The following is a 26,035-nucleotide window of genomic DNA, read 5'->3' on the forward strand; positions in this document are numbered from 1 at the left end:
ACTCGGTAAAGTCTCATTTTGTACTCGTTGGTCGGCACAACAGGCAGTCTTGGCTAGGTAGTATTAACATTTCGAAGCTTTGTCAATGTTGGAACGTACTAAAAAATCGATTTTAAAATATAGGAAACCGAGGCACGCGTATGTGATGAAAAGTCCTGAAAGTTTGTTTATGTTGCTTTTGATGTTTTATGCAAGTGAGTTGCTGCCCTCAGTTTGTGACTTCCTGTCCTGGCTCGCTGATTTACCTCAAACGAGATCAACAACAAAACAAGCTGAAAAGACGTAGACGCTTCCAGTATGAAAGCGGAATAAAAAAACATACAGTTGTAAATGATAAGTAAACTTGTTCACCTTTATCTCGCAACATGCTAGCATGTACCGGTAGCAATGTTGCAAAGTAGGTTGTACGGCCGTGCCCGGAGACCTCTGGTACTATGGCACTCTATGAATGAGGTATGGGAAGTACTATAATGAAAACAGGGATGACTGCAATTGCCAAAGTCTTCGGCAGTGCCAATTACGTAATATTGGTCAGAGCACGGCGTAGACTTGCTACAGTCGGGGGTCATTTTTGCCTGTCTCAGGTGCCCCAACTATTTCCGCGACATACCCCTCTCGTCGCGAAATCCCCAATCACCACGAAATCCACCCGACTGGTTGTGTCTGCTGTATTCATATATGCATTTTTAATTAGATTATGCAGTCCACGTGCACATTCTGTCCAATAAGTTCAACAGTCGTGTTAAAGGTCATACACAAAAATGGCGCAACTTCTCGCGATTGTTTCTCATCGCGGCTGGAAATATTTTGCCTCTAGTTATATGCAAGACGTGATAATATTTCGGGAACTATATATTCAACGATCTCTTCGTCTGCTTGTAGTATAGATGGATGGAGGGCTACTTGCTTCTTACGCTACACTACCGCAAATCATACCGCCCTCTGATAGGTTAAAAGAAAACTACTCACTACCGTACTAGCATTAACAGTACACGCTAAAAAACACAGTTTTTTATGATTCTGATAGAGAGCGGACACCATCAGTCACTTCGAGTGGATAAAATATTTTTTTCAATTGAAAATCCCACAATGTTTAAAAAAATCATCCCGACTGGAACCAGTTTAAGTACGGTGTGGCGGGAAACATGTACACATTGAAGAGTACATTTAACACGGCAAGAGATAACAATTATTTGTAAATGTTTCCACAATTCATGATGACCTAAAACAAGAAATAAGGCAGAAGGTACCATATGAGTTATCTAACATAAAAATATTAAAAAATACAAAGTTGGAGGGAGGTTGTTGGTACAATAAATGTCATTCTCGCTCCCAATATAGCGGGCGTCGTTTCAAAGGTGACCTGTACATATTACAGGAAAGTTAATAATAAACCAGCTGTTGTTTTAGTTGGTGTAGTGATGTGATGAAGTCAGAGAGGGGCAGTAGAATGTTCGTAGGATGTAGGCAGAGTATGGATGAATTGATGGATATGTTGGTTGACAGCGGATTATGATAGTACGGTTGCCTTTGAATTTTATGATGGCAATCCAGCGCCAGTATGGACACAGACCTGTTGTATGAAGAGCTTGGACTACGACCAGACACTTCGGTTGGAGCGCTAACGAGCAAGTAACTCCGTTTATTTCTTAACGGGAAAACAGAACCAACATGGCGGGGAAAACACAACGAGAGAACAGAGCATGCGTAGCAAAATGTAAAGCGAACACAAGAGGGCGTTAACATGATCGTAAAATCAATAAACACACATAGTGGCGCAGAATATTGTCACCTATATTGCCTCTCATCAATACAAATGGGTCTAGCTAACTCATACTGAATTCGGTTGTCGAAAAGTGTGTATGCTATATTAACCACATTTTTTTTCATCTAAACAATTAAACCAAGGTTTTACCAGAGAAAGACTAACCTTAACATTGAAAAGTTGTTTTTGCAGATATAATTGGCGTGTAGTCAAATATGAATTTCAGATAACATCAAGTGTCTTCTTAACAAGGCAATTATTACCCAGAATGACACGTGCTCAATGTTTTCGTATCACCTTTTTGTTGTATACTATAATGTTATTGTACCCTGTTGTGTGTTGAATAGTCTACAATTGGGTATGTTTTAACTTTACTTCAATGGTGGTCATATTGTTGTCGTCCGAAAAGTGATATACATAAGCTCAGACAAGTGATTGACTACCAAGCGTGATCACAATCACGTCACAATTAGCATGTATTGTCCATATTATAAATACGTCATCTAATGTATTCTGTTTCCTGTAACACGCGCACGTGCTGAGATCTGGGATGACATGTCGATAAAGATAGATACTAATAGATAAAGGGAAGACAATTTATTGTAGGCGAAGTAGAAATATATACCAATTAAGCTGTCATCGTGGTTAACAAAAGTAAGATGTACAATAGCATCAGTGGCACTATCATCATCAGCAGCAACAACAACAACAACAAGAAGAAGAACAACAACAACAACATTATTTACAGGCCGAGTTTATTTGAATAAATTCAAAGGAACGATTATTGAATATTAATTAGCTGTCGTAACCAGCCATAGTTATTGATCGTATAGTTTATTTGCGAAGAAGGGGTTTGCCGATTAAAGGATGACTTAAATAGATGAATTCAATCAAGTGTTAGCTCAGCCTATTGTCAGTCTTTCAGCGGTAGCCTCGAGCTCGACTGCCTCGATAACTGTAAAAAGAAATGAAATAAATTATTTTAATTTTATAATATTTTATGGATGTAATAATCACCTTTATTGTCAATAACATCCATATACATGGTATATTTTATGTTTCACATGACTTGTTTTTACAGTAGTTTCCAAGTTTAACTTAAGGCAATTCAAATTTCCCATCAGCTTTCTGAGATACGTAGTTGTATTAAATGTAGAAGATTGTAACTCGGGCAATTTTGTCATTTGCTTTGGTCCGAATATCTAGAACATAACAATATACGTTGTTAAATAAAACGTACCTGTATCCCCACACAGAATCTTTGTGCACACCCAGGTTCCATCGCTCGTACAGTAACTGTCAAAGGATATAATCATTGTCATTAGACTGATGTAATTTCAGTAGTTGGTTTACATGTGTTATTATAATAGTTCAACTGGCCACTATAGAATCATTATACACACAGACTGTTGACTGCTTGGATTGGCACTTCAGAAACGTTGATTTGACATAAGGCTGAAACGGATCATTAAGCACGAAGCCGAATTTGGTGGATACGTTTTGGTAACGAAATAGGAAAGACAAGGTAGCATTCATTATTTTGTGTCGACTGCGATTTGACATTATCAATCAAACTAAGAATGTTATAATTATAGCAATCGCTTTAGAACTTTTTGCAAATTTATTATTTCTTCATTTCTTTCTTAATTCCCTTGACATTGCATAGGGTCCTATTATCATCCAGAATGGATTTCTCATAAGATCGTATAGAAACATTGAAATGACCATCTGTCAGCGCCCTCGTGATCCAACCTGGAAAATGTAGCGTTTTAACGTTTATAAGTACTTGGTTGTTAAACGTACTGTAAAACATGTCGAAAAAGCGGCATGCAATTTTAGCAAATTGTGGTAAAATGTTGATTTAGCGAATCTCTCTTGTCATTGTTGATTTCTCTGTTTGGCGGCCATTTTGAATTTATAATAAAGTCATTAGCGACATCTTGAATTAGCGAATGAGTTCTCTCGCTAAATTCGCGAAAAAGACATGCTCGCGAAAAAAGACATGTTTTACAGTATGTATTCAAAAGCTATAATAGTGATGATGCAACAATATGACTCAGAACCTGGTTAATAAGAAATCATGCAGTGTTGTAGTTGCAAAAAACAGTGTCGGCCGGCACAACTGCCACATTACTGTAAATTACTCAATTGTTTGAATTCAACAATATATATATGTAATGCAGCTAAGAATAGAAAATTGAGAGACGTGACACCAAATGCACCAAATATGTGTATAGCAGCGAGATTTAGGTTCCGGTTACGGATTATGAAACTTATAATACGACCGGTGCCAACAGTCACGGCTATTCGATAGCTCTGAGTACAGTCCTGTAGGTTGGCCTTCTTCCAATGATCATTCAGCACAGTCCGTAGAAGTGGCATTTTTCGGCCACAAAAAAGGTATTTGTGATCTCTAGATTTGTCGATAGATGTTTTAGCTGGTTACAATCATGAAAACTGCAGAACGGTTCTCCGCCATAAATTTGTAGGCGGGTGTCGAATCCTCTGTCTATGCGACTTCTCAGTACTGTGGGGGCCGAATGATCAGCGGAAGGAGGCCAACCTACAGGACTGTACTCGGGGCTAGGCTATTCGACTACATGACATCGGAGCATTGCTGGCTTTGTTTTATTTGGAAAATTGTTTATTTTATTTGGAAAATTGTTTTACAAAGGGTAAAATGTGGGAATTACCATGCAACCAATTATTGATCTTTTTCGCAGTTCAATAACATGTTATGAATGTAATGATAGTAACCAAACATTTGAAAATAGTTTAATTGAATAAACTGCCATATTAAGTACAAATATTTGGACAGAAAGATTAAAAATAATAAGCCCTAGACAGGGTGTATCATAACTTGTAGAGCTGTTTGACACTCGCTCATTTCTGTCAATGTCACTAAATATTTTTGTAATACTAACACAGTTTGTTTACTCCTAGTGGCTTCATCCGCTCTTTTGAAGTTGCTTTCGCTTACATGCTTACTGGTTGCATGTACGTTTTTTCAATTTACAGATGCGTTATGAATTGAAATGTCCCAAACGATTGGCATGTCAATATTGGGTTCAACGCCCACACTATAACTGAATCCATCAAGCAATGCAACAAAATTAAACAAGAATATATAATATATGTTTGAAAATAAGCGACTTCGAACCCAGGTGTTAGCATAATGAAATATAGCTTTTTGAATAAGAATTAATAATAAACGTATCTAGTTCATCTTTAGTATTACGTAACGAAATGTCCACTGCATTCACTAATAACCTACCAGGTATTGCAGTCTTCTTTCCTTTCATCGCCCTCCTGGTAAATCACGCCCTCATGGAAACATGGGAACACAGGATCCATACAAATGGTGCCACATATTCCAGAAGCACAGCATTTTTTCTTCCCCTGGCAATCGGTATCATCTTGACATTCATAGTAGCAGTAACCCTTTGGACGGACAGCGTCGATAGATGGTACCATTGGGCATTGTCCGGGTTTATCAGGTTGTTCTGGAAGGAATCATTGTGGCGTTCAGAGAAATTAATTTTGCATATCTAAAATAACAACCTCATGGCAACTCTCAGGTGTTCAGGTACGAGTGCAGCAATCCCAAATGTGTCTGTGTAATTGAATGAAAAGTTTGTAGGTAATAGTCGAAGCGGGGGAGTCGTCACCTGCGCATGCTTCAGATGGCCATAGCGTGTCATTGTTTACAAACAAGCGTCTACCCATGAGTCGTTATTAGCGTGTGTTGTTATCGTTGCCTGGGAATTCCCGCGCGTGCGCAGGTGACGACCCTCCAGCTTTAACATAATTAATGTATATAAATACTTACCATCACAACAGTATCGAACTTTGTAATCATGACATTGGTCACCAGCTGGCTGATCTTTGTCAAGACAAACAAATCCAGGATCGACATCGTGATGTAGGAATACCTGCCCCGTGCTTGATGAAGGTTGTTCAGTGGCGGCGACAACAACTTGGATGAATAACGGATTTATACACATTTCATTTGGATATTCATCTTGGATTACGGCAGTGATTTCACGATCTGCATCTGAACCTTCACATGGTTCATCGGTGTTAAACCATTTTGTCCACTTGTCACAATCTGGCTGTTCTGTATAGTGATATTACATAAATTAACATGGTTAATGAGACGAGACAGTTTTTCGCTTATAATAAGTATTCAATTCAAAGTAATACTCAAATTCAAATATTCAACGAAAATAACGTAAAAACATATAACATATTATTTGTTGTGAATATTTGAATATTGATTTACCAGGACAACAGAATCTGACTTTATAATCTTCACATTTCTCATCGTCCTGTTCTTCATTCAAACAAGCAAATCCATTAATGATATCATTGCTGAGGAGCACATCGCCTGTTAATTCAGCTGGTATGCCATCAATAGTCTGGGCTTGAATTGCGCTGGGTCGTTCACACGTCTTTTCACATAGTGTTGCTAGCGTTTCTAAATCGCCAATCCCTTCTTCTGGACTGTCTTCGTCGAACCATTGTGACCATTCACCATCACATGGGGGATTAGCTGTTTGAACCAAAATTACACATATAATACTGCATATTACACAATCAACGTTATCGGACATACCACAACGAGGAATCAATGTTTTTAAACACGGGACAACATCTCAACAATATTTTTTTAATACGAGAAGAATATTTGTTACATACATATGTGTCACCTCTGCAGAACCTTCCACATGTTGACTTAATCTACGACTATAACCTCACTGTATCCTATAATGTTGTACTTCTGATGTACACATTTGTGAGGAGCTACACTACACACTGTCAATATTCCTGAGATGTTATTAATATTCAGTTAGTGTGTGTGTTATATTACCTGGGCAGCAGAATCTAACTTCATAATCAAGACATGTGTTATCTGGTTGATCTGCCATCTGACAAACAAATCCCACTTCAGGTGAATAGTGCGAAAATATTTCACCAGTATCCGCAGCAGGAATGCCATCTAAGGTCTGCACTTGTATCGCCGATGGATTGGAACACATTAGATCTCCGAATTGCTTTATTAGATCTTGAGTCGTTTCCCAGTCCCCGGTAGTTCCTGGGTTATCTCTATCGAACCAGATAGTCCATTCCCCGTCTTCACATTCTACAAGTGAAATTAAAAATTGTTTTGTTTTTGTTCACAGACTTTTGACTAATACGTGATTAAAATCATCGATCATTGCATAACACCAACTTCATGATGAGACTTGGATAAGGTTGGATTCACCTGTATTTGGGCAACATACAGCAAAAGCATCAGCAGGATGGATAACACAATGGTAACCAAATGGACACTCAACTCCACCGCGACCACAGTACACTTCAGACCCATCCTCACCAATTAATGGAAATCCCGCGGAACACGGTGACACAACTATTTTAAAAGAAATTGTTGATTAACTTGTGACTCAGAAAACATAACATGTGAATGTATACCGGTTTTCCTGTAATATACAATATAATAAATGTGTTACCTGGACAGCAGTATCTCACTTGATAGTCAAAGCAAGTGTTATCTGGCTGATCTGCCATCCGACACACAAAACCAATGTCTGGTGAATAATGCAAGAATATTTCACCAGTATCTTCTGCAGGAATACCGTCAAGGGTCTGCACTTGTATCGCCGATGGATCGGTACACATGTTATCACCATACAACTCGATGGCAAGTGATGTCGTTTCCCAATCTCCGGTAGTCCCTGGGTCATCTCTATCGAACCAGACAGTCCATGCACCATCCACACATTCTGCAAGTATATTGCAGGCATATATTATTCATGAAATTTTAACGATTCGCGAATTTCATGAACTAAATGATTAGTGTGCACTCACCTGTATTTGGACAGCACACTGATGTCAAGTCAGTTGGATGGGTGTAACAATGGTAGCCAAATGGACACTGCTTATCAAAAGAATCACAACTAACGGGACTCCCATCAGCACCAATTAAAGGAATTCCCATAGGGCAAGGTGGTTGAACTGTAAGATCACAAACACCCACGCAGTAATTATTAGTGAGCTGCAGAATATGTATTACACACATATACAGGTGTGATATTAGAACATTAGGTAGCCAAGGTGCAGTTAAATTAAATGTTATATAAACTGTACTGCACCTTACCCGTTTACCTAAGCTTATCTATGCAAATTAAAATTATGGAAATATTTGTACATAGTGACAGCCAATCATGTTTCAGTTTCAGTAGCACTTCTTGAAAAGTTAACTTACCACAATCTGGGTCCGGTTTGCAGTACCACTTGCCGTTTCTACATTCGCTAAATAGATTTAAACAAACGCAGTTTCTATTAACTGTTCCAGGAATAATGTAATACATACTACAAGGTACAAATTGTTATCTGCTATCGTTGATGTAATTTTGATTAGGCAAATGTCTAATCTATGACCACTGATGGCCAATCTAATGGTAATACGGGCACAATACTGAAAGCATATTCGAAATTACTACACAAATGCCCCCGGATAATGTCGCGTCAATGTTTATGTCTTGTCATAAACGGTGGTTACAGTTAGTGTAAAGTAATAATATTATTATTGTTTTTTTTCCCGATAAGCAGTGCCCGATGTTTACAGCAGTGCAAACATGTTGAAATTTGTTTCGTGTGATGTTATACAAAGTCACTGGTGTCATTCACTAGGAGAGAACCAGGTTTGCCAGAACGTTATTTTCAGCCAAGCTGATTCACCATCATGGGTTTTGTTTTCCACTGATTCTGCATGAGATTACAGTGCCAGTTGTAGATAATGTTGGCGCTAATAAATGTTTAGTTCGAACACATGTTTTATACATGAAACATTGTTGCACTTTTTGTAAAACATTGCAATCCGGGAAGCAATTACGATATTGTTACATTACACTCACTGCGGGGAATACATGTGTAGTGTGGAGTAGACGTTTTTGCTGCTTACCATATTTCACAGTTTTCTACATATGTTTCAAATGGTTTGTAGTAAGTACAGTTCTTTTCACAGTAACCTAAGAACAAATATAAAGAGTTTTATAATAGCGTTTGTCGAGTAGTGTCATGTAACATCAAATCAAATCACTACATATGACAAACGTCATAGCACCGGGCATGTAAATATCATCATTATACTAGTATAATGTTAACACACAAATAAAATATCATGTGATATATATTTCTTAATTATACCCATACCATTTCCAAATTTAAACGCTGAAATACCTTCAATATAATGTCCACCCAGGCATGAAGGAGGCGGGCAGTTTTCAATGTCCGAACAGCAAAGGTAATCCTGATCAGAATTTGCAATACACTCGTCGCACGATTCCCAGCACACTTCCGGTACAAAATCGATTGGACAAGGACATGGTCCACCTGTGAAAACAATCATTGTTACACATTGCAACACACGAAAACAATTACAGTCGAGCAATTCGAGTGTGTATGCACGACATTTAAGAACAAAACAAAACATGTACTCACCGCATGCCGGGTCAGGTCGACAAATCCAATCCCCTTCTCTACAAACGCTGATAAAAAAGTATACAAATGTTTTGTTCAAGAATATTTAAATCTAGTCTACGATTGTAAGTTTCGTATTAGTTAAATCTAATAAGTCTAATAGAACTTAAAAGGCGGTAGTCGTCATGCCACGCATGCGCGAGATAAATGGGTCTCATATAAACAAAGATGGCGACGTTGCAGATCAACGAGTACAAACTGAGACGTTACCAAGATTTAATTAGGTATTTTTTGGTGTTTGGAAGGTATCAAAGGAGGTAAGTCGCGCTCAGATTAAACCTCGTACTCATGATTATATTAGAAGAGCGCATCGGATTGAGGGAAAATAAATGTTTATCAACACAAATGTCGCACATGCGCTGTGCTACGACTGCCGCGCTTTAAGCAAAGATAATCAGAAAAACCAATCTCTTACCATATTTCACAATCTTCGTTTACTACATCTCCTGGCGAGTAATACTCGCAGTCCAACTCACAAAATCCTTCTGTGAAAATTAAAAAAAAATTGTGAGTGTCTATAACTATTAACTCTTTGAAGCGCACGAGTCAACATGTGTCACCATTCGCAATTTCTTTATATTTTCAAATATTTTTAAGTCCATTTGACCCAAAATTAGAAAAAAATAAATAAAAAAAATATACATCGGCAAAATATTGTACTAAGGTGTTGGTAAATGTGGTCCAACGATTCTGGCAAGCGAGATGTTTGATTAGATCAAAAACACGATAAACGCTCATGTACAGGTTGTACAGGTCATATACGGGTTCTCTGGGGAATATTAGCATATTTTGTGATAGATCATCACCGAGCACGGCGTTGCAATTCCGTGGATATGGTATATCCATTATATTACGTTGTATGGTGATATTCTCTTGAGTGTGTAGTAGATTTCATATATTACACATATTGCGTACGCGTAGTATGTTATTCGCGGGCATTTTCTCGATCAATTCGCATATAAATTTACCATTTTAGGCAATTATAATTACTACAACGGGGTGATCGGTACTTGTACCTGGATTTCTATGGTCTAGTTAGTTGTTTCCACTTTACACTTTTGTAGTCGTAATTGTATTATTATAGTCAATTCAGTTCCGGGACATAAACTTAAGCCATTTAGTGCCGGGCATATAATACATGATTAAAGCCAATGAAAGGCTAGGTTTCGACTAAGCACAGAAAAACAAAGGTCAGCTGGTATTCTCTCTAAGCTGTCGTATATATACTATAATTTCAATTACCTGGCGTGTATACTCCTCCAAGACATGCTGGTGCCGGGCAGCTACCGTCGTTGCAACATATATAGTTTGGCGTCGTTGATGCATGTTCATCACAAACGTCACAATTCAACCAACAAACTTGACCCAGAAATCCTTCAGGACACGGGCATGGTCCATCTTGTTGTGGGAAAAGATATAATAATGATATTCATGTGATTCTAATCACATGCACTGATGTGTGTTAATATACATGCAATATCTATGTCATTACGAGTACACAGGTGACGTGTTGCTTACCGCAATGTCGTCTACACGCTTCTTCCGTTTCAAAATTATTGTTGTTTCCTTCACATCCTCCGTATACGAACTCTATACACTCATTTGTTTCACAGTCAAAGTACCATCTGGAAATGGAACCTTTACACGGACCAGGATCAACAGGTAAACAACAGTCACCTATAATATTGAATTTAAAATATTATCATATATCTGTTATTAATTATTACTGAAATGAATTATATCATTTTGTTAATAACCCCAGCATTTTAGGAATTCATATTTAAAACAGGGATACTGCATTTGCACATTGCTTACCTCCGCATTCTTTTTCACAATCTGCTCTAGTATGAAAATTGTTATCATTCCCCTGACATCCACCGTAAATAAATTCTTTGCACTTGTTATCCCGGCAATCGTGATACCATCGTGGAAAATATGCTTCACACGGTCCAGATTCAGGTTCAAGACAGCATGGGTATTTATCTGTATAATTAGATACCAAGCTATTACTATTTCTGCAATACCTCGTTAATGACATTGTATACATATTGCGACAGCTCGAATCGTACAATTTGTACAAAAATATGTTAGTTCAGTATATATGGCCATAATACATTTCTTACGATCATGACCCTACCTGGACAACATACACCATATTCAAAATTAAGCACACAGGAATATCCAGTCGGACATTCTGTAAATGCGCAATTGTACGGGTATCCAGTTTCAGCTAACAAGGGCTTTTCGCATGGAACCCAGTCTGTTGGTAAAAAAACCAGTGTGTATATTATACAATAGTTGTCAAATATTACTACGATCTGATCTAAATCAGTATAACGATTTCCTGTCAAATTGATGTCCCAAAATGCTGGGTTTTGCTATTGTCCACGGGTGCAACAAACTGGCAAAAAGAAAAAAATGTAAACTCGAAGCTTTTAACATATAAAGTAAAGCAAGTGAATAACACGGAATACATAGCGGGGTAAATTATAAGTTAATTCAAAGTAAACATATTTTAATACTACTGTTGGACTAATGTTTGTAACATAAATGTAGCACGTGTTCATAACGCGATTCATAGAAATTGCTGGTAAGTTTCAACATCAGAAGATCAAGTGAAATCAACGTTCATATCATAATGTTCGACATAAATCGTACCACTGTTACAGCATATTCCTTTGATGCATGTGAAGCCATATACATTCAGGCAATCTACATCTGACGAACACGTGACTACATTACCCAATTCGTCCGTTTGTGGAGTAACACAAGCTAAAACAAAAATCAAACATGAGAATAATAACGTTATACATTTCCCGGCGCCAGTACTGTTTATGTAAATTACCGTCTGCGCATGCAATGGACACGAAAATAACATTATACTGACGTAAGCAGAATGTTTCTTACTGCAAGATGGGTCTGTGGTACAGGGGTCCCATTTGGCGTTTGTGCATTGACTGCAAAAAAAATCAACAATGTACATTAGACACCACAAATTGCCTACGTAAATATAAATGAATTGCCAATCGATTTATATACAAGGTAATTGAAAAGTATATACCATTCTGTGCATGGTGGCACTGTTATAGTATCTCCTGGCATAAAGTATTCACAATCATATCTACAGTAACCTATAAAAACAATAGAAAACCACAATGATGGGCGCACATGTAGTACATATTGTAATATATTATACATGGATGAACATTTCCGGTCATTTGTTGAATCAAACACAGGTGCTACAGATGGAGCACATTCACACTTGTATGTCACATATACTGCACGATCGAAAAAAATAACGTGAACATAACCCACCAACAGTATTAATGAATCCTACACAGCCTCCTGGACACGCTTTCTCATCAATGCAACAAATGTCGTATGGCGGATGGTTCATACAATTGTCACAGTTGGATAGGCATACTGGAAAGCTATCTATTGGAATGCGGGGACAGGGGCATCCAATCGGATCTCCTATGAACAGAACAAACGGGAATCACGTGAAATTAAATGTACGGTGTGTCAGATTGTACTTCATAGCAGTCGGTTAAAACTAATTAATGTACGGTACTCACTGATAGGACAGCACACCGATAGACCACTCGAATCTAGCGCAGTGCATTCATATCCTCTAGGACAATGCTTTATTCTCGTTGCATAGTATTCTGATGTCAGAAGAGCTCCTGAACAGAACACTGTTCCAACACCATCTTCTACATAAGGATCACCTCCGTTCGGACATATTTCATCTGGAAAGAAAAAAACATGAATATACGTTTTATATACTATACTTTACTGATAATTGTAGGTACAATAACTGTTGTTTTTATTGATGTTGTTACTTACCACATGGTAATTTCTCTATGCATGCCATGGCGCCGTCTATACATTTACTGAGAATACGAACAAAATATTTACTAGTGAGTATGTGATCGCCGATCCATGTGCTACCAATCATAGTTTCGACAACAGGTTTTAAGATGGGTTTGCTAATTATTACTTCACGTTCACTAAATATGAGATTGAATGGAGAACATTGAAGGAGATGCTAAGAAAACACACTGTGTTTTAGCCGACATTTTTATTAAATCTGTGATACCCACCATAACACACAGTCTGGCATCAGAATCACTCCGCCATTCGGAATCAGAACTCCATTAACAACGCAATCCCCAGCTACAGATATAAATAAATACACATACAATCAACGCTTAATGTTACCAATTATCCCGTATGATGGCATGCGACAAGAGTTACGGTTTCACACCAAGGTTTTCATTTTTATCCAGTCCATTGGCATCGTGTCGGTGAACAATAGTTGAAAAGAGAATTGCAATAACAATCACCACTGAAGACGATTTGTATTGAAAGGGAAGACTTACAAATTGCTGGACAGCATATACTGTATCCGAGGTCTAAAGGATGGCAAAAATAATCAGCCGGGCAATCCCCTTGTGTAAGACCCAATGGTGCATCCAGTGGAAGTGTACAGAAATTAACATCTGTTCCCGTACTCGTATAGTAATCATCGCCATTGGGGCAGATGGGTTCTGATGGATCTATAAAAAAAGTGCGCTTGTATTAAAAAGACAGGCAACGACAACTTAGTAATCGTAATAGGTCATACAACAGTGTACTGTATCTACAAACAGTATATATATAAACACTTGCAATCATTAATCAATTGGTTAATTTTCTTCATCGACCAGAACTTATATATGTTGCCATATTTATTACGATAACGTTTGCTTTTGAACTTTTAAGTACCAAATATTACCGGAACTTACCACAGATAAGACCAGGAGGATACAAACATACAAATCCACCATCTCGGCATTGACTGGGGACACAATCAAAAACGTTAGTGTAGTGATATTGCACGATTGTCAATACTACTTGTTCATGTCATTAACACGTACAGGCAGATACCGTATACTAGCGCATGAGCAGTAATGGACAGCATGTCGTTAACTGAACAATAATAACAAATGTGTGAAACCTACCAGAGAGCGCAGCCCCATATCACGGTTCCACCAACTGGGTACGCAACGCCGTTATAATAACACATATCATCAACTGGTAAATAGAGCAAATGAATGCATATAAAATTACGGTCGTGAACACCCAGAAATGATTTTTCTTTACTCTAAATAAGTTACGTTTAACATTCTAGTTAGCAGAGAAAAAACACTTGCGATGATGTGTATATGTTAATTAATCCATAATATAAATGGCGAATAAATTAGTGACTTTTTTATTTATTTGTTAAAAGCTCGCTACTGCTGCGCAGAGTAGATCGTTGTATAGCGTTTCAAAATGTAATTGTGATAAAATGTAATATACGTCCGTTGTATACGTCGCATGGGACAGTATACAACACGGCACGGGACAGAAACTGTGACGCCTTAACGTCTGATTTCGCAATGAAAGACGTTAACATTAAAATAAAATATGTAAATACTTACGTTTCAGCGGGCAGCACACACCATACGTACTCGTTATCATGTTACAGTAGAAACCACGTGGGCAGGTCTGAGTTAATATACTATCGACACCAATTGCAACGGAGCACAATGCATTCATGTTTTGGTCGTCTTTATAAGGTTGTACTCCACTGGGACACATTTTATCTACAGATAATAAATTCAAAATTGAAGTCTAAAATCTAAAACCGACTAGTTCAAAACAAACTGTTTATCTACAACTTTAGTTATTACAATTAATCTCAATTCATCTCAATTCAATGCGATATGAAAATGTCTATCGCATGATCACGTGCACATGGTGCATTCATTCAATTTTATGATGTTTATACCATTATCGAACGGTAAACGTCACACGTCATCAATTTATGCGTATTTGAAAAGGACACCAGAGAGAAAGAGCGTTACGAGAATTGGCAGTCACTGACACGGTTAGACGCCATTCCCAAGTAGCATAGATCATAATATGATGTGTCTTTATGAAAATGGGACTCATGGGGTGTATTATCCACTCGCCCTCGATTTGTGGATCCTACTAGTCCATGACGTCACTAGCGTCAACAAACAAGTGATATCATGTGATAAATCATTTTCACATTTCATATGCAGAGGTTAATGGATATACACTTACCACATAACGGTGTGTCCTCACATGTAATCCTACCGTTTACACATTGACTGAAAAAAAACAAAGTCAATATTATAATGACATCTGGATTATGACAAACATGTGCAACATTATAACTTGATAACGACAATACGAAGTAAAGTGACATAGCAGAAATGCCCGGATGTCAAGACGACCGCAGGAGATCAAACCTTAAACTATGTATGCATAAAATGACATCTTCGTCATCTGTGTGATGTATACAGTATTGGAAGCATTTAAATGACATCAACAATCGAACAACAACAAGTTTGGATCTAAGTGGAGCAAATATATGTTACCAACCAACAATTTAGACCGCTAAATAAATGTACGAGTACGAGGAATTGAGAGCTGTCAGTTTATATTCGACTTGCAGTTTTTGTGTGACTCATCCCCACTATACTCATTAAAGCCGGTGAACTTATAATGAGATGAAATTTAAACATTTAAAGTACCAACATTCACGAGAATTGGCTTATGGGTAAACAAATCATTTGTCTATTTCTGCTGCTGTGGCCACTAAACAACATGATCAAGTCACGATTTTCATTATCTTCAAAGCATCTGATGAAAAGTTAAATAAAAAAATTCATATTCAGAGTAACACTTTCCCTATGGGGTCAATCTAAACTAAATAAAAACTGGTGTGAATATATTTTGAATAGGAACACATAATATCAATATAAACATTACAATAATGAAAGCCGTTTAAGGTCTTGAATCCCTAAAATGTAATTAATTTATATGGAATCCTAATAAAGATATGCTTCCAAAAGTTAATTTTCATTTTAAATAGTTTCTTGCGTATTTTAACTCACCATGCATAACACTCGTCGTCAATATAGTAATCACCATTTGGTATATAAGCATTATTCACATAGCAGCCCAAAGTAGTATCTGTCGGTACAACAAATATAATATATTAATATTCATAATTGAAAGAGTAAATTTATACTGTTCATACAATTGTGGAAACTGAATTATATTAAAAATATTTTACCATCAGGACAGCACAGAGAATATTTATAGTTGGTATCTCCGAGACAGGAATACCCGAATGGACAGTCTTCTATAATAATGGATCCCGTTTGAGGAGTGGTACCACAAAACACAGGATAACCATGTGAGGTCAAATGAACACCACCGGGACATGGATGCACATCTATGAAAGGAAAACTTTATAATATAATTTCATTTCTTTATCACAAGGCAATTTGGCACTGTAATGTACTTGAAACAAGCTTGTTTAGACAACAATAACAATGTTGTACAATGGAATGATACAATATCCATGAAGAAGTACCGACTTCAAGATCATTGGAGCGAGATTGATCGTAAAGAAAATCATAAAACTTTATGAAAATTTCTCTAAAAAAATTCTGTATAATTTGATTCGAAATGCTGATAGTACATTATTAAGTTGCTTAACTAAAAAGGTATTAGTGTAAGACAGTGATGTGTAGAAGTCTATTCTAAATTACATTTCATCATGTGAAGTAAGTTATGTAAGAATTTATATATTTATAATAATTCATAATATTGTGTCTTGGTTACTGTTTGTAAACATGAACAATCAAACTCAGTGTATTGAGTGCGTGTACCATGGTAATTAAATTACTTTGCAATTTAACGTTCACAAATCTCTGAAATATGAGTCATCTTTTATTAACATAGTAATGATTGATTTCCTATGAACTAAAAAAGTATATAATTTAAAGGATTTTGTGGTGGAAACTTTTTAAAGCAACTCACCGCAAATCTGTACAATGCACCTAAACGCCGTGCCTTGACACTGACTGGATAAAGAAAGTAAATTATATATTAAAAATAATAACACATACACAAATAAAACAGAATTCACTGCCGTGTTTGCTTTATATTACAATAAACGTGTATATTAGATGAAGCATGACATTATATACTGCATTGTACCCGTACATACCACAGGACACAGTCTATTATACGATAAGCGCCGTCTGGCCAGACTGAACCATCACTCATCAGACACCCGTACGGCTCTACATAAAATGGGGTTAACAATATACAAACGTTACTCCTATTGATAACCAAGGCGAAACCGAGGTAAAAAATAAGCTATGATTTCATTGACATTGCATGCCCACTGTTTCTGGGATGAACTTTGTTATTATTATATCGAATAAAGCATATATTGGAATGACATTGTATGAGTACTACATTAGACATTAATATCAAATTCTCACTTGTTACAGCAACCTTGCAACAATCATCACAACATTTTTCGGAGGTACCGCAGTTCCTGTCACTTATGCATGGGATACATATTTGGTCATCATCAACAATTGTTGGACATTCGCCAAGGTGATCTGAAATTAACAAAGTACGGTACGACAATATCATCAGAAGTAGCAATATTTGATAAACGCGTTTTTTTTATTAACTTTTTAGCCAAATTGTGAAGTGGTGGATATCTAGCGTAATTACGGTATAGAAAGGTGATAACTAACAATAACTTTGCTAAACTAAGAACATGCTGGACAAAGCAAACATAAACAAATTAAATAGCTGTTACAAATAAATAAACAGATAGCAGATGATTACATATTGAACCATTTAATTTGATTAGGGAAGTACTTGTTGTATTCAAGCCGTTACTTATCCTTAAAAGCAAATTTGTGTTTATTTTTTATTAGAAGGGTTAGAGACGTGATGAATATTGAACAGACAACATTGTCACAGTCAAAATACAACAAAATGGGGGGGGGGGGTTGGAGTATAGCAATTGTCATTCTTTATTTTGTCCTAACAGATGGATAAACATCGTTATTTGTTGTGCCACATTCTAACTCATGTTTTGATATCAAGATCACAGGGTGTATCGGTTAGATTTTCAAACACATGTCAATAATTTGTAAAAAGCTGAATGAAATATTTGATTTGTAATTAAAATATGTCTATACGCAGACGACACTTTTGACGTTCTAAGCTTAGCCGAGATAAAAACAGTTTGACAACATGAGGCGGGCAATTCCCAGCCTGAAGACTCGAATCATGATTGCATCTTTATATTTAAGTTTGTTACAACCTCCTTGGTAAAAAGGTGTAACTTTGAATGTAGTACTATTGAAATCGTAATATTTTACGATATAACAAGAGTGAAAATATACTGGAACATTTACTTGCGTGCAAAAAATTCTTCAGTACGGTTTATTATATCCAAGTCGTATTATAATGAGTTAAAACATCAATGATATTGACTCATAGTTGTATTATTAACTATTTTTGACGTATTACAAAACATACACTTTAATGATTACCACGTCGATCTAGCTTGCGATTAACCCGAATGCATAATTTGAGCTGTGGATTAATGAACAACATTAAACCAGTAAACAAAGGTAAGTCTGCTGAAACATTTCTGTGTTCCAATGTTGCAATAACATATCCAACCATAAATCCTCAAACAAAAGTCTTATAGGGAAATCTACAAGTCCAAGATCACAAAACAATTGATCGACAACCATTGATAAAACGGTCACCAAAAACGAAACAATAAAATGACAATTACTTTACAATATATAGTCAATAAATAAGATGGTATATCAGTTATGGTATAATTACCCGAACAATCCAATACATTGCCGTCAGCATCATAGTATATAGCGTTACAACCACCGCAGTAATCAGCTTCACATCCAGCATAAGGAAGTTCGCATGACGTCACATCACAAGGATCCACTAAGCAGTTAACCAATGATCCATCGGAACATCTCAATTCTAGAATAATATTTTAAATATATGAAATGATTTTCAACAACACAGTCGTCACTACAATCTACACGATGCCTGATATAGCAAATACTTCACGATAAATTTCTATTTTACAAACATTTTATTAAATATGGTCAATGAAGGTAAATTTGATTCAAAGTATGCAACCAAGAGTGAATATGAGTATGTTGGAAGAAAAATCAGCCGAGTCCGAGTCATCATTTATATTATGACAATCAACCCACGAATGCAGATTAGGATATAATTTATATCACTATTAATCAAAGCTCTCCAAATATATTGATATTGATTTGGATAATATCATATCCAGGCTGTCACTTCACACTATCGATATTTGTAACACACAGTGTAGTTTTAAATAATCAGGTATATCGAGTTAATACGTTGAAACAATGAACACAAATACTCACCAGCAGTGGCGCTTATTATTTCAACTTGCTGGTATGTCGAGAAAAAGAAAAGTACGGCGTTAGGTTTCCATTGAGGAAGGCAATAGATGTGATATACAACGTAAATTAGAGATGGCATGCGTAATCTGGACGTAAAATGTATAGAGAGAGTAAAATTGTTATTATACTACATACACTTGTGTTTTTGCACTATCTAATGTTTTTTCACTTAGGTATTGAAATGTTCCCAATATACAGTGTCTTGGTAACGTGCATTCAATTTAAGCTTCTGTCGAAACTAAATTTTCGTTTAAGTGGCCCAAGACAATCAGGGGCAATATATATACAACAACGGAAATGAGTATGTATTTAATTATACTTACCCTTAAACCGCGTGCATTTGCACAGGCAATTACGCATGTGTAAACTACCAATAATAAACTTAACTTCATATTGCAGACAACTGAATGAAAACATGGTGCAAAGTTAAGTGTTAGGAAAAATGTAAATTAATAAAGGCGATAAGATAAAGCGCACCGATTCGCGGAATACTATGAGCAACAGCGAATGTGATTACACTAGTGCTTCGCCTCGTTTTGTTTCATTAATGGATTAAAGGGCATGTTTATATTTGGAGTAATTTTTGATGACATGATTACTATTTTGTGGAGTTCATTTTATTCGTGGTTTTCACACGCTCCAGGACGGGTTGTCGCCTATACTACTGACGAATTGAGATATAGTAAATTGTTGCACTGTCAAGACAAACAACTCAACACAGTCAACAACCAGCTCTAACGGAATTTGCCAACTTAAGAGCACACTAATAGTATACGGATACTTGGTAAATGTTATCAAACCCATAATATTTAAATATGTTGAAGGGTGGTTGTAGTCGCGCCGCGTCCTGTTCGATATGGGACTCATAGCGACATACACAACGCGTGTAAAATCCATTGGTTGCAATACATTTAATTCGAAGACGCGGCGCAGCGCGACGACCACCGAATTTTAAACGTGACTTACCAACCAATGTTAGATAACCAATCATACACTAACAAAGCTATAAGGAGTGCACTCAATAATAAAAAGTAAAATTCAATAAATTAATAAAGATTCGAGATTTGCATGTTTACTGTTAATTCTATTTGTGAATAATAAAATTCACCAGATGTTAATAGTGTATATACCATTTCAGCAACAACCTTGTATCCTGTTTTATGCATAATTACTTTCTACCAGAAGTTAATAAAAAAGGTACACAACCAAGCAAACTGATTAATATTTGTCGAAAGAACATACGTCACCGTGTAATTAATTTCCCCATTAAGGTCAGTGCTGCTGAATGCAATGCATATTAAAATGTATTTATGTTTTGATTTAAAGCGTATCGAATCAGATGATTATTTCTGTGGGTCTGAAGTTATACATACGTTTGGATTTTCGTTAGTATTTCGTTACTCGTTCAAAATTTACATGAGAGAACGTACTCTCGCAGTAGGGTATCGAATAGAACACCTGATTTGTTGGTTGGCTGGCTGGTTTGTTCATTGCAATTCGGATTGAGCGTAAAAAGATTACACAATTTGTTTAACTTCAATGCGAGGCATAGCCGCAAGGGTATGTCCGTCACCATGTTGATTTCAACAACAACATTCACACTGTGCTGAAACAAATACAATTCGGGATTTCACGAAAATAAATGATAGACAGCGAATCAATATTCAGTTAACGCGTTAACGCTGAAGGTTTGCTTGTTCGGTAATACTTTCAGTACTTATTTTCTAAGCTAACAACCTCGATATTATGAGTCTACGAGGCGAAGTACCATATCCACTGAGTGAGGATTGAAACCACATTAGTCACTGTAATGACAGATTGTCGTTATAATAGGGAAACCTTCAAAAAGCACGGGAAAGTCAATTTTTTTAAGTTAATTTAACTCACGTAAAAATTTTAACAAAACTTTTAATGATATGAAGATTCAAATAAATACGTTGTAGTCATTCATGTTTACAAATTTTAGAAGCATTTATCTGGTCAAAAACATAGAAAGGCCGACAAATCCTGAAACGTATGCAATCAGAAATGTTCATGTACAGCGTAATGCTGGTTTATTTTTACCCATGGCAGAAATCGAACAATTTGAAATTTTAACAACAGACCTTGGCAGTCGGTCTGTTTATTGTTAGCTGAGATTTGAAATGTTTTCATTAGTTGTAACGCATTTTAGTACAAAACATATTAAAATACTGTATTGTTTTTTTCCGTAAAAGCCCTGTTTTTTCATGTAATTTAAGCAAATGTGTCGATATCACGGTCTTTTGTTCATGTTGGAAAGCAAAAAGAGAGATCGGCGATTTAGCCAGAGATTACGTCTCAAAATCGCCCAACGTTTATAATCACGAATATTACTACATAACGGTCTTATTTTGAAATAAATAACCTTAGCAATCGATTGTTTATATTCGCATAGTATTATATGAACACAAAATTATTCGAATTTATACGTATCACAGTAAAAATATTAATAGAAGTTCGGTTTTAAATGTGTAATTTCGTTCTCGCAGTACAGTAGGACTGTCATGTGACTTAAGACCGTGACACCTAACTTCATGTCAAGTCTAATGCGTGCTAAGTAAGTAACACATATAAAGTACGCATCTACTTATTAAATATGCTCCAACAACATTTCATAAGACTAACCTTAAAATTGGACCGTCATCTGCCGTGTGTGTACTATGGTAAAAAATCGCTACTTTATACACTAATACTTGCTTTGTCGGTACATAAAATATTGATTAGTCATCAAAATAATAATTCAACTAGTATCGTTATTAATACGGTTTTTCAAGAAAATTCCAACACATGCTTGTAATTTATGTAAACAATATAAGTAATAAAATAACGAAGTGTACGCCATACGGTCCTTGAGAGAACATATTGCACTGCGTCGAATAGAACATCTGGTTAGTGATTAGTTTGCTTGTTTCTCGTTCTTTTTAATTAGATAATTAAATATTATTGAAGTTTCAGACAAGAAAGAAAGTATGTTTGAGGAAAAATAATTTACAACTTTATTATTTGCGTGGGTGTTATTTATTATTCAACATAAATTACAAATACATAGTAAACATGTAAAATTGCACATGCTGTACTGCGAGTGTATCGGTCGCACTATCACGTTTGGTTCAATTATAAAAACAGATCTTTTCAGTTATTAATCATGTTTTTAATAGAATCCCATGTGAAATAGGTAAAAAAGGGTTTTGAATTATGATTGTTGAACAATTCCGGATAATACGCATACTGGGTTTGTGATGTGCGTATTTTTTGCAAATTTTTGTTTTCCAGTGGCGTGTCATGTAATGTTATTGACTGATTCATGGTTGACATTGATTCGAGCAAACAAATAATTAAACAAAACATAGAATAGTTACTTGCGCATTTATAAATATCGCGGCATTTACATATTTTAGAAACGCAATAAACCTAAGACAGCAAAGTAACGCATTTGAGGTTGAAATTATTGACGTTATTGTCTGCGTTTTCCATATTTTTAAAATTCCGCTTCGAGACCATGTGAATCCATGTGACGTAGGCATGATATATTAAATAACTGTTGGAACATTTCTATTCATAAAAAAACGGTTTATCTACAATCTTGACTACAGATGACGAGATAACAGATAAATTGACGACACGGGAATGTACGTGTCTCCCGATACACCTGTGCTACAAATCGCGCCACCTAGCGGCGATGCAACACAATAAAAGAAGAATCCCTTTTCTTTCTGAACACGAGTTTTGTATCGTCGTCGCCTGGTTGTCAACCTAATTTTTTGAGAACTAGTTTATATGATGAGCGTTAGTAATAAAATATCTAGTAAACCTGTTTTGCTTTGTAATTTTTATTACAAACAAATATTTGCCGCTGGCTTTTTCGTTTCCGTTCGGTGTTTGGCTGCATTCCCATGGCGTGGATTATATCTGCTGACAATACGTCTACGCATTCGTTATTCCGTGTGCGCATATTATTATGGTTCAATTTAAATACGACAGGCGGCAAATGAATACGTTGGTCGTTTATGGCGGGCGCTTTTTACATGTATGTTTTATGTGTCAGCCTACATGTGTTGCCACGTCATTACAATTGTTGAAATATTGTGTTTCTAGAATAAAAAATACTAGTCAGTCTTTGAATCCGAATCAATGACTCGTGCCGTACATATAGTCTCGCTTGTCAGACTTTGAATTTGCAATACTCGATGATAATGGATCCCCTAGGGCACCACTCGCGGTGAAGCTGCGTGAAATCGTGCTCTTGTATTACCATTTCAGATATACAGCCAATATTTGTATTAACCAATTGCCCAAAATATATATATAATGTCATCCAAAAATCTACATTCTCTTTAGATAACTGGATCGTTATTTGATGCAGGGAATCTCTTCCAAAATAACTAATTCTTGTTTTCACCAGCTGATTGACATTCACGTACAGCCTCTTTAACGACCAGCATTATATCTATATATTCTGTCCATTTTATGTGCATGATTATTTGGTATTATTGACACAACATCTAGTAAACAATAAGGAAAATAAATTGCTCTACGTTAATGATGTATCTATATGTACGACTGACGAGAAGCTCAAAATAAAATTTACAATAAAATTTTACATCAAAATTAAACAAACTAATATATATGAATATATATATATGAATATATATCGTACATGCCATGGAGTGTGAGCTGTAGCTCAATAAATGAATTGTTCACATGACAGTTTACACGCTGATTTATTTCGGGCTATTTTTTCTAATTATCACTGAATCGGGATTGAACATAGGCGTGATTCTGCCAAATAGTGCGATGTATAATTAACGCACAATCTTAAGTGGTCAAACTTAACCAGACTGTATTGCAGATTCCACGTCTAAACAAAATCTCACGGAATTTCTCAAAAATTTACACATGATTTACTATCGACAGGATAACGTAATTAAATATCCGGCGACAATATCCATAAAAAACAATACTCTGTGACCCCAAACCGTTTATCGTCGGGATACGCTGTATATTACAGGACGGATTCGGTGTACTGTAAAAATTTATTAATAATTAATTAATGGTATTCAAATTGTAATACTGCAAACAATTTTGTTTATAATATATATCCCTGTAACAACACGTGTTAGCCTGCATTATGCTTTCATCTCAAATACAGTGGTGTACAATGTTCCCATGATGGCATCCTCCGAAATATTACATTTCAATATACATATACTCGTATAATCTCTTAAGTATATTCATATACTTACGAGATTCTGTCAGACAAAACATGTTGCGTGAAATTCTCGTGTATTTGTAGTATAGTAACACATTGACACCTATTACGTTATCGTCACCGTTATCATTCATATTGTTTCCGTGACTTTTGTTATACTCTACATTTTCGGGCGTGTCGTCAACTTCCATCGTTTGACTATTGTTATCATTACCACCATTTTCATTAATGTCGTTTGCTTCATCTGTTTTATCAAGAGTAGCAATAATAGACTGATCAACAGGTATTGGTTCAGGGTCTGGCGGGTTTTACTATTTGGAAGAGAATGATCGCGAACTGGGTCGTTTGAAGTTTTCCGTTGACTTACTTGGCAGTTTCTCATAATATGTCCCTTTTTTGACATCTGTGACAAACAATATCATCAGTTGACAATTAGATATTCCGCCGCTCATGAGTGACACCGTGATGTTTATTTATTTCGCACAACATATAAACTTGACGGTGAAAGGATTTGACGTGTTTCAGCTCGCGATCGGGTTGTTTGCACCCGAGTGGAATTAAGCGCAAATTGCTAACAACGCGGCCATACTTTGACAGTTCAGTTTGAATAATGTGATTTAGTATATATGGGAGTACACCTGAGAGAATTATTTTAGTGGCAGGTTTAACAAGGGGTTGCACATGGGTAAAGCAATCTCCCACTGACAGACCAGCTGTACAAACAGTTTCCACAGCGTTCACAGAGTCGAGAAAAACAACAACACTTCCGCTCACTCGGGAAGCGGCAATAATATTCACAGGTTTGAAAATAACAGAAATACTTTTAACATATGCTTCAATTGGTATCCCATCAATTGATTCGCATTTCAGACCATGTTTACGTGTTAGCCCTGCAAAATGGTTAACACCTTGGAAAGGCCCCACGACGAGCAACTAAAAGTGAAAAACAAAATCAACTAAAATACGGTAGATTTTTACCGAGAAAACAAAATGAATAAACGGCAGTAACTAAGAAGTATTTACAAAACGTATTGGAATAAAAGTAGTCACTTACTAAGTATTTGAAGCAAAGAAAACGTGTTTTTTGCACAGCTCTAACAACGCGTGGCAGTCATGCTAGCTATAACAAAGCATTTTTAATTA

The 26,035-nt window shown here is 36.2% G+C and overlaps 1 protein-coding gene across 1 annotated transcript; it reads right to left on the reverse strand.

Annotated features, from left to right (window-relative positions):
• Positions 1 to 2,503: 2,503 nt before the first annotated feature.
• On the reverse strand, positions 2,504 to 25,961 carry LOC102808636 (uncharacterized). The gene is made up of 39 exons (XM_085496324.1): positions 25,947 to 25,961; positions 19,986 to 20,065; positions 19,624 to 19,651; positions 19,043 to 19,198; positions 17,665 to 17,787; positions 17,385 to 17,460; positions 17,195 to 17,238; positions 16,443 to 16,604; positions 16,261 to 16,339; positions 15,425 to 15,471; positions 14,776 to 14,940; positions 14,314 to 14,386; positions 14,098 to 14,150; positions 13,693 to 13,869; positions 13,414 to 13,486; positions 13,157 to 13,203; positions 12,886 to 13,059; positions 12,626 to 12,784; positions 12,372 to 12,441; positions 12,218 to 12,267; positions 11,969 to 12,082; positions 11,448 to 11,570; positions 11,126 to 11,293; positions 10,829 to 10,987; positions 10,553 to 10,708; positions 9,726 to 9,795; positions 9,272 to 9,318; positions 9,011 to 9,163; positions 8,733 to 8,799; positions 8,034 to 8,080; positions 7,637 to 7,783; positions 7,279 to 7,551; positions 7,032 to 7,178; positions 6,636 to 6,908; positions 6,048 to 6,317; positions 5,595 to 5,882; positions 5,040 to 5,268; positions 3,006 to 3,061; positions 2,504 to 2,720 (listed from the first exon to the last, which is right to left on the reverse strand). The coding sequence occupies exons 2-39, from the start codon at positions 20,052 to 20,054 to the stop codon at positions 2,668 to 2,670; spliced, it is 4,665 nt and encodes a 1,554-aa protein (XP_085352450.1). The 5' UTR covers positions 20,055 to 20,065; positions 25,947 to 25,961; the 3' UTR covers positions 2,504 to 2,667.
• Between the last annotated feature and the right edge of the window lie 74 nt (positions 25,962 to 26,035).

This window comes from Saccoglossus kowalevskii, unplaced genomic scaffold (genome assembly GCF_978046115.1).
Source record: "Saccoglossus kowalevskii unplaced genomic scaffold, keSacKowa6.1 SCAFFOLD_139, whole genome shotgun sequence".
Classification (NCBI taxonomy): Eukaryota; Metazoa; Hemichordata; class Enteropneusta; family Harrimaniidae; genus Saccoglossus; species Saccoglossus kowalevskii.

Coding starts and splice junctions, on each gene's coding strand:
- LOC102808636 (XM_085496324.1), bottom strand. CDS start 20,054: ATGAAGTTAAGTTTATTATTGGTAGTTTACACATGCGTAATTGCCTGT. Junction 16,605..17,194: donor GTGCATTGTACAGATTTGCG/GTGAGTTGCTTT, acceptor TTCCTTTCATAG/ATGTGCATCCATGTCCCGGT. Junction 6,909..7,031: donor TGTATGTTGCCCAAATACAG/GTGAATCCAACC, acceptor TTTCACTTGTAG/AATGTGAAGACGGGGAATGG.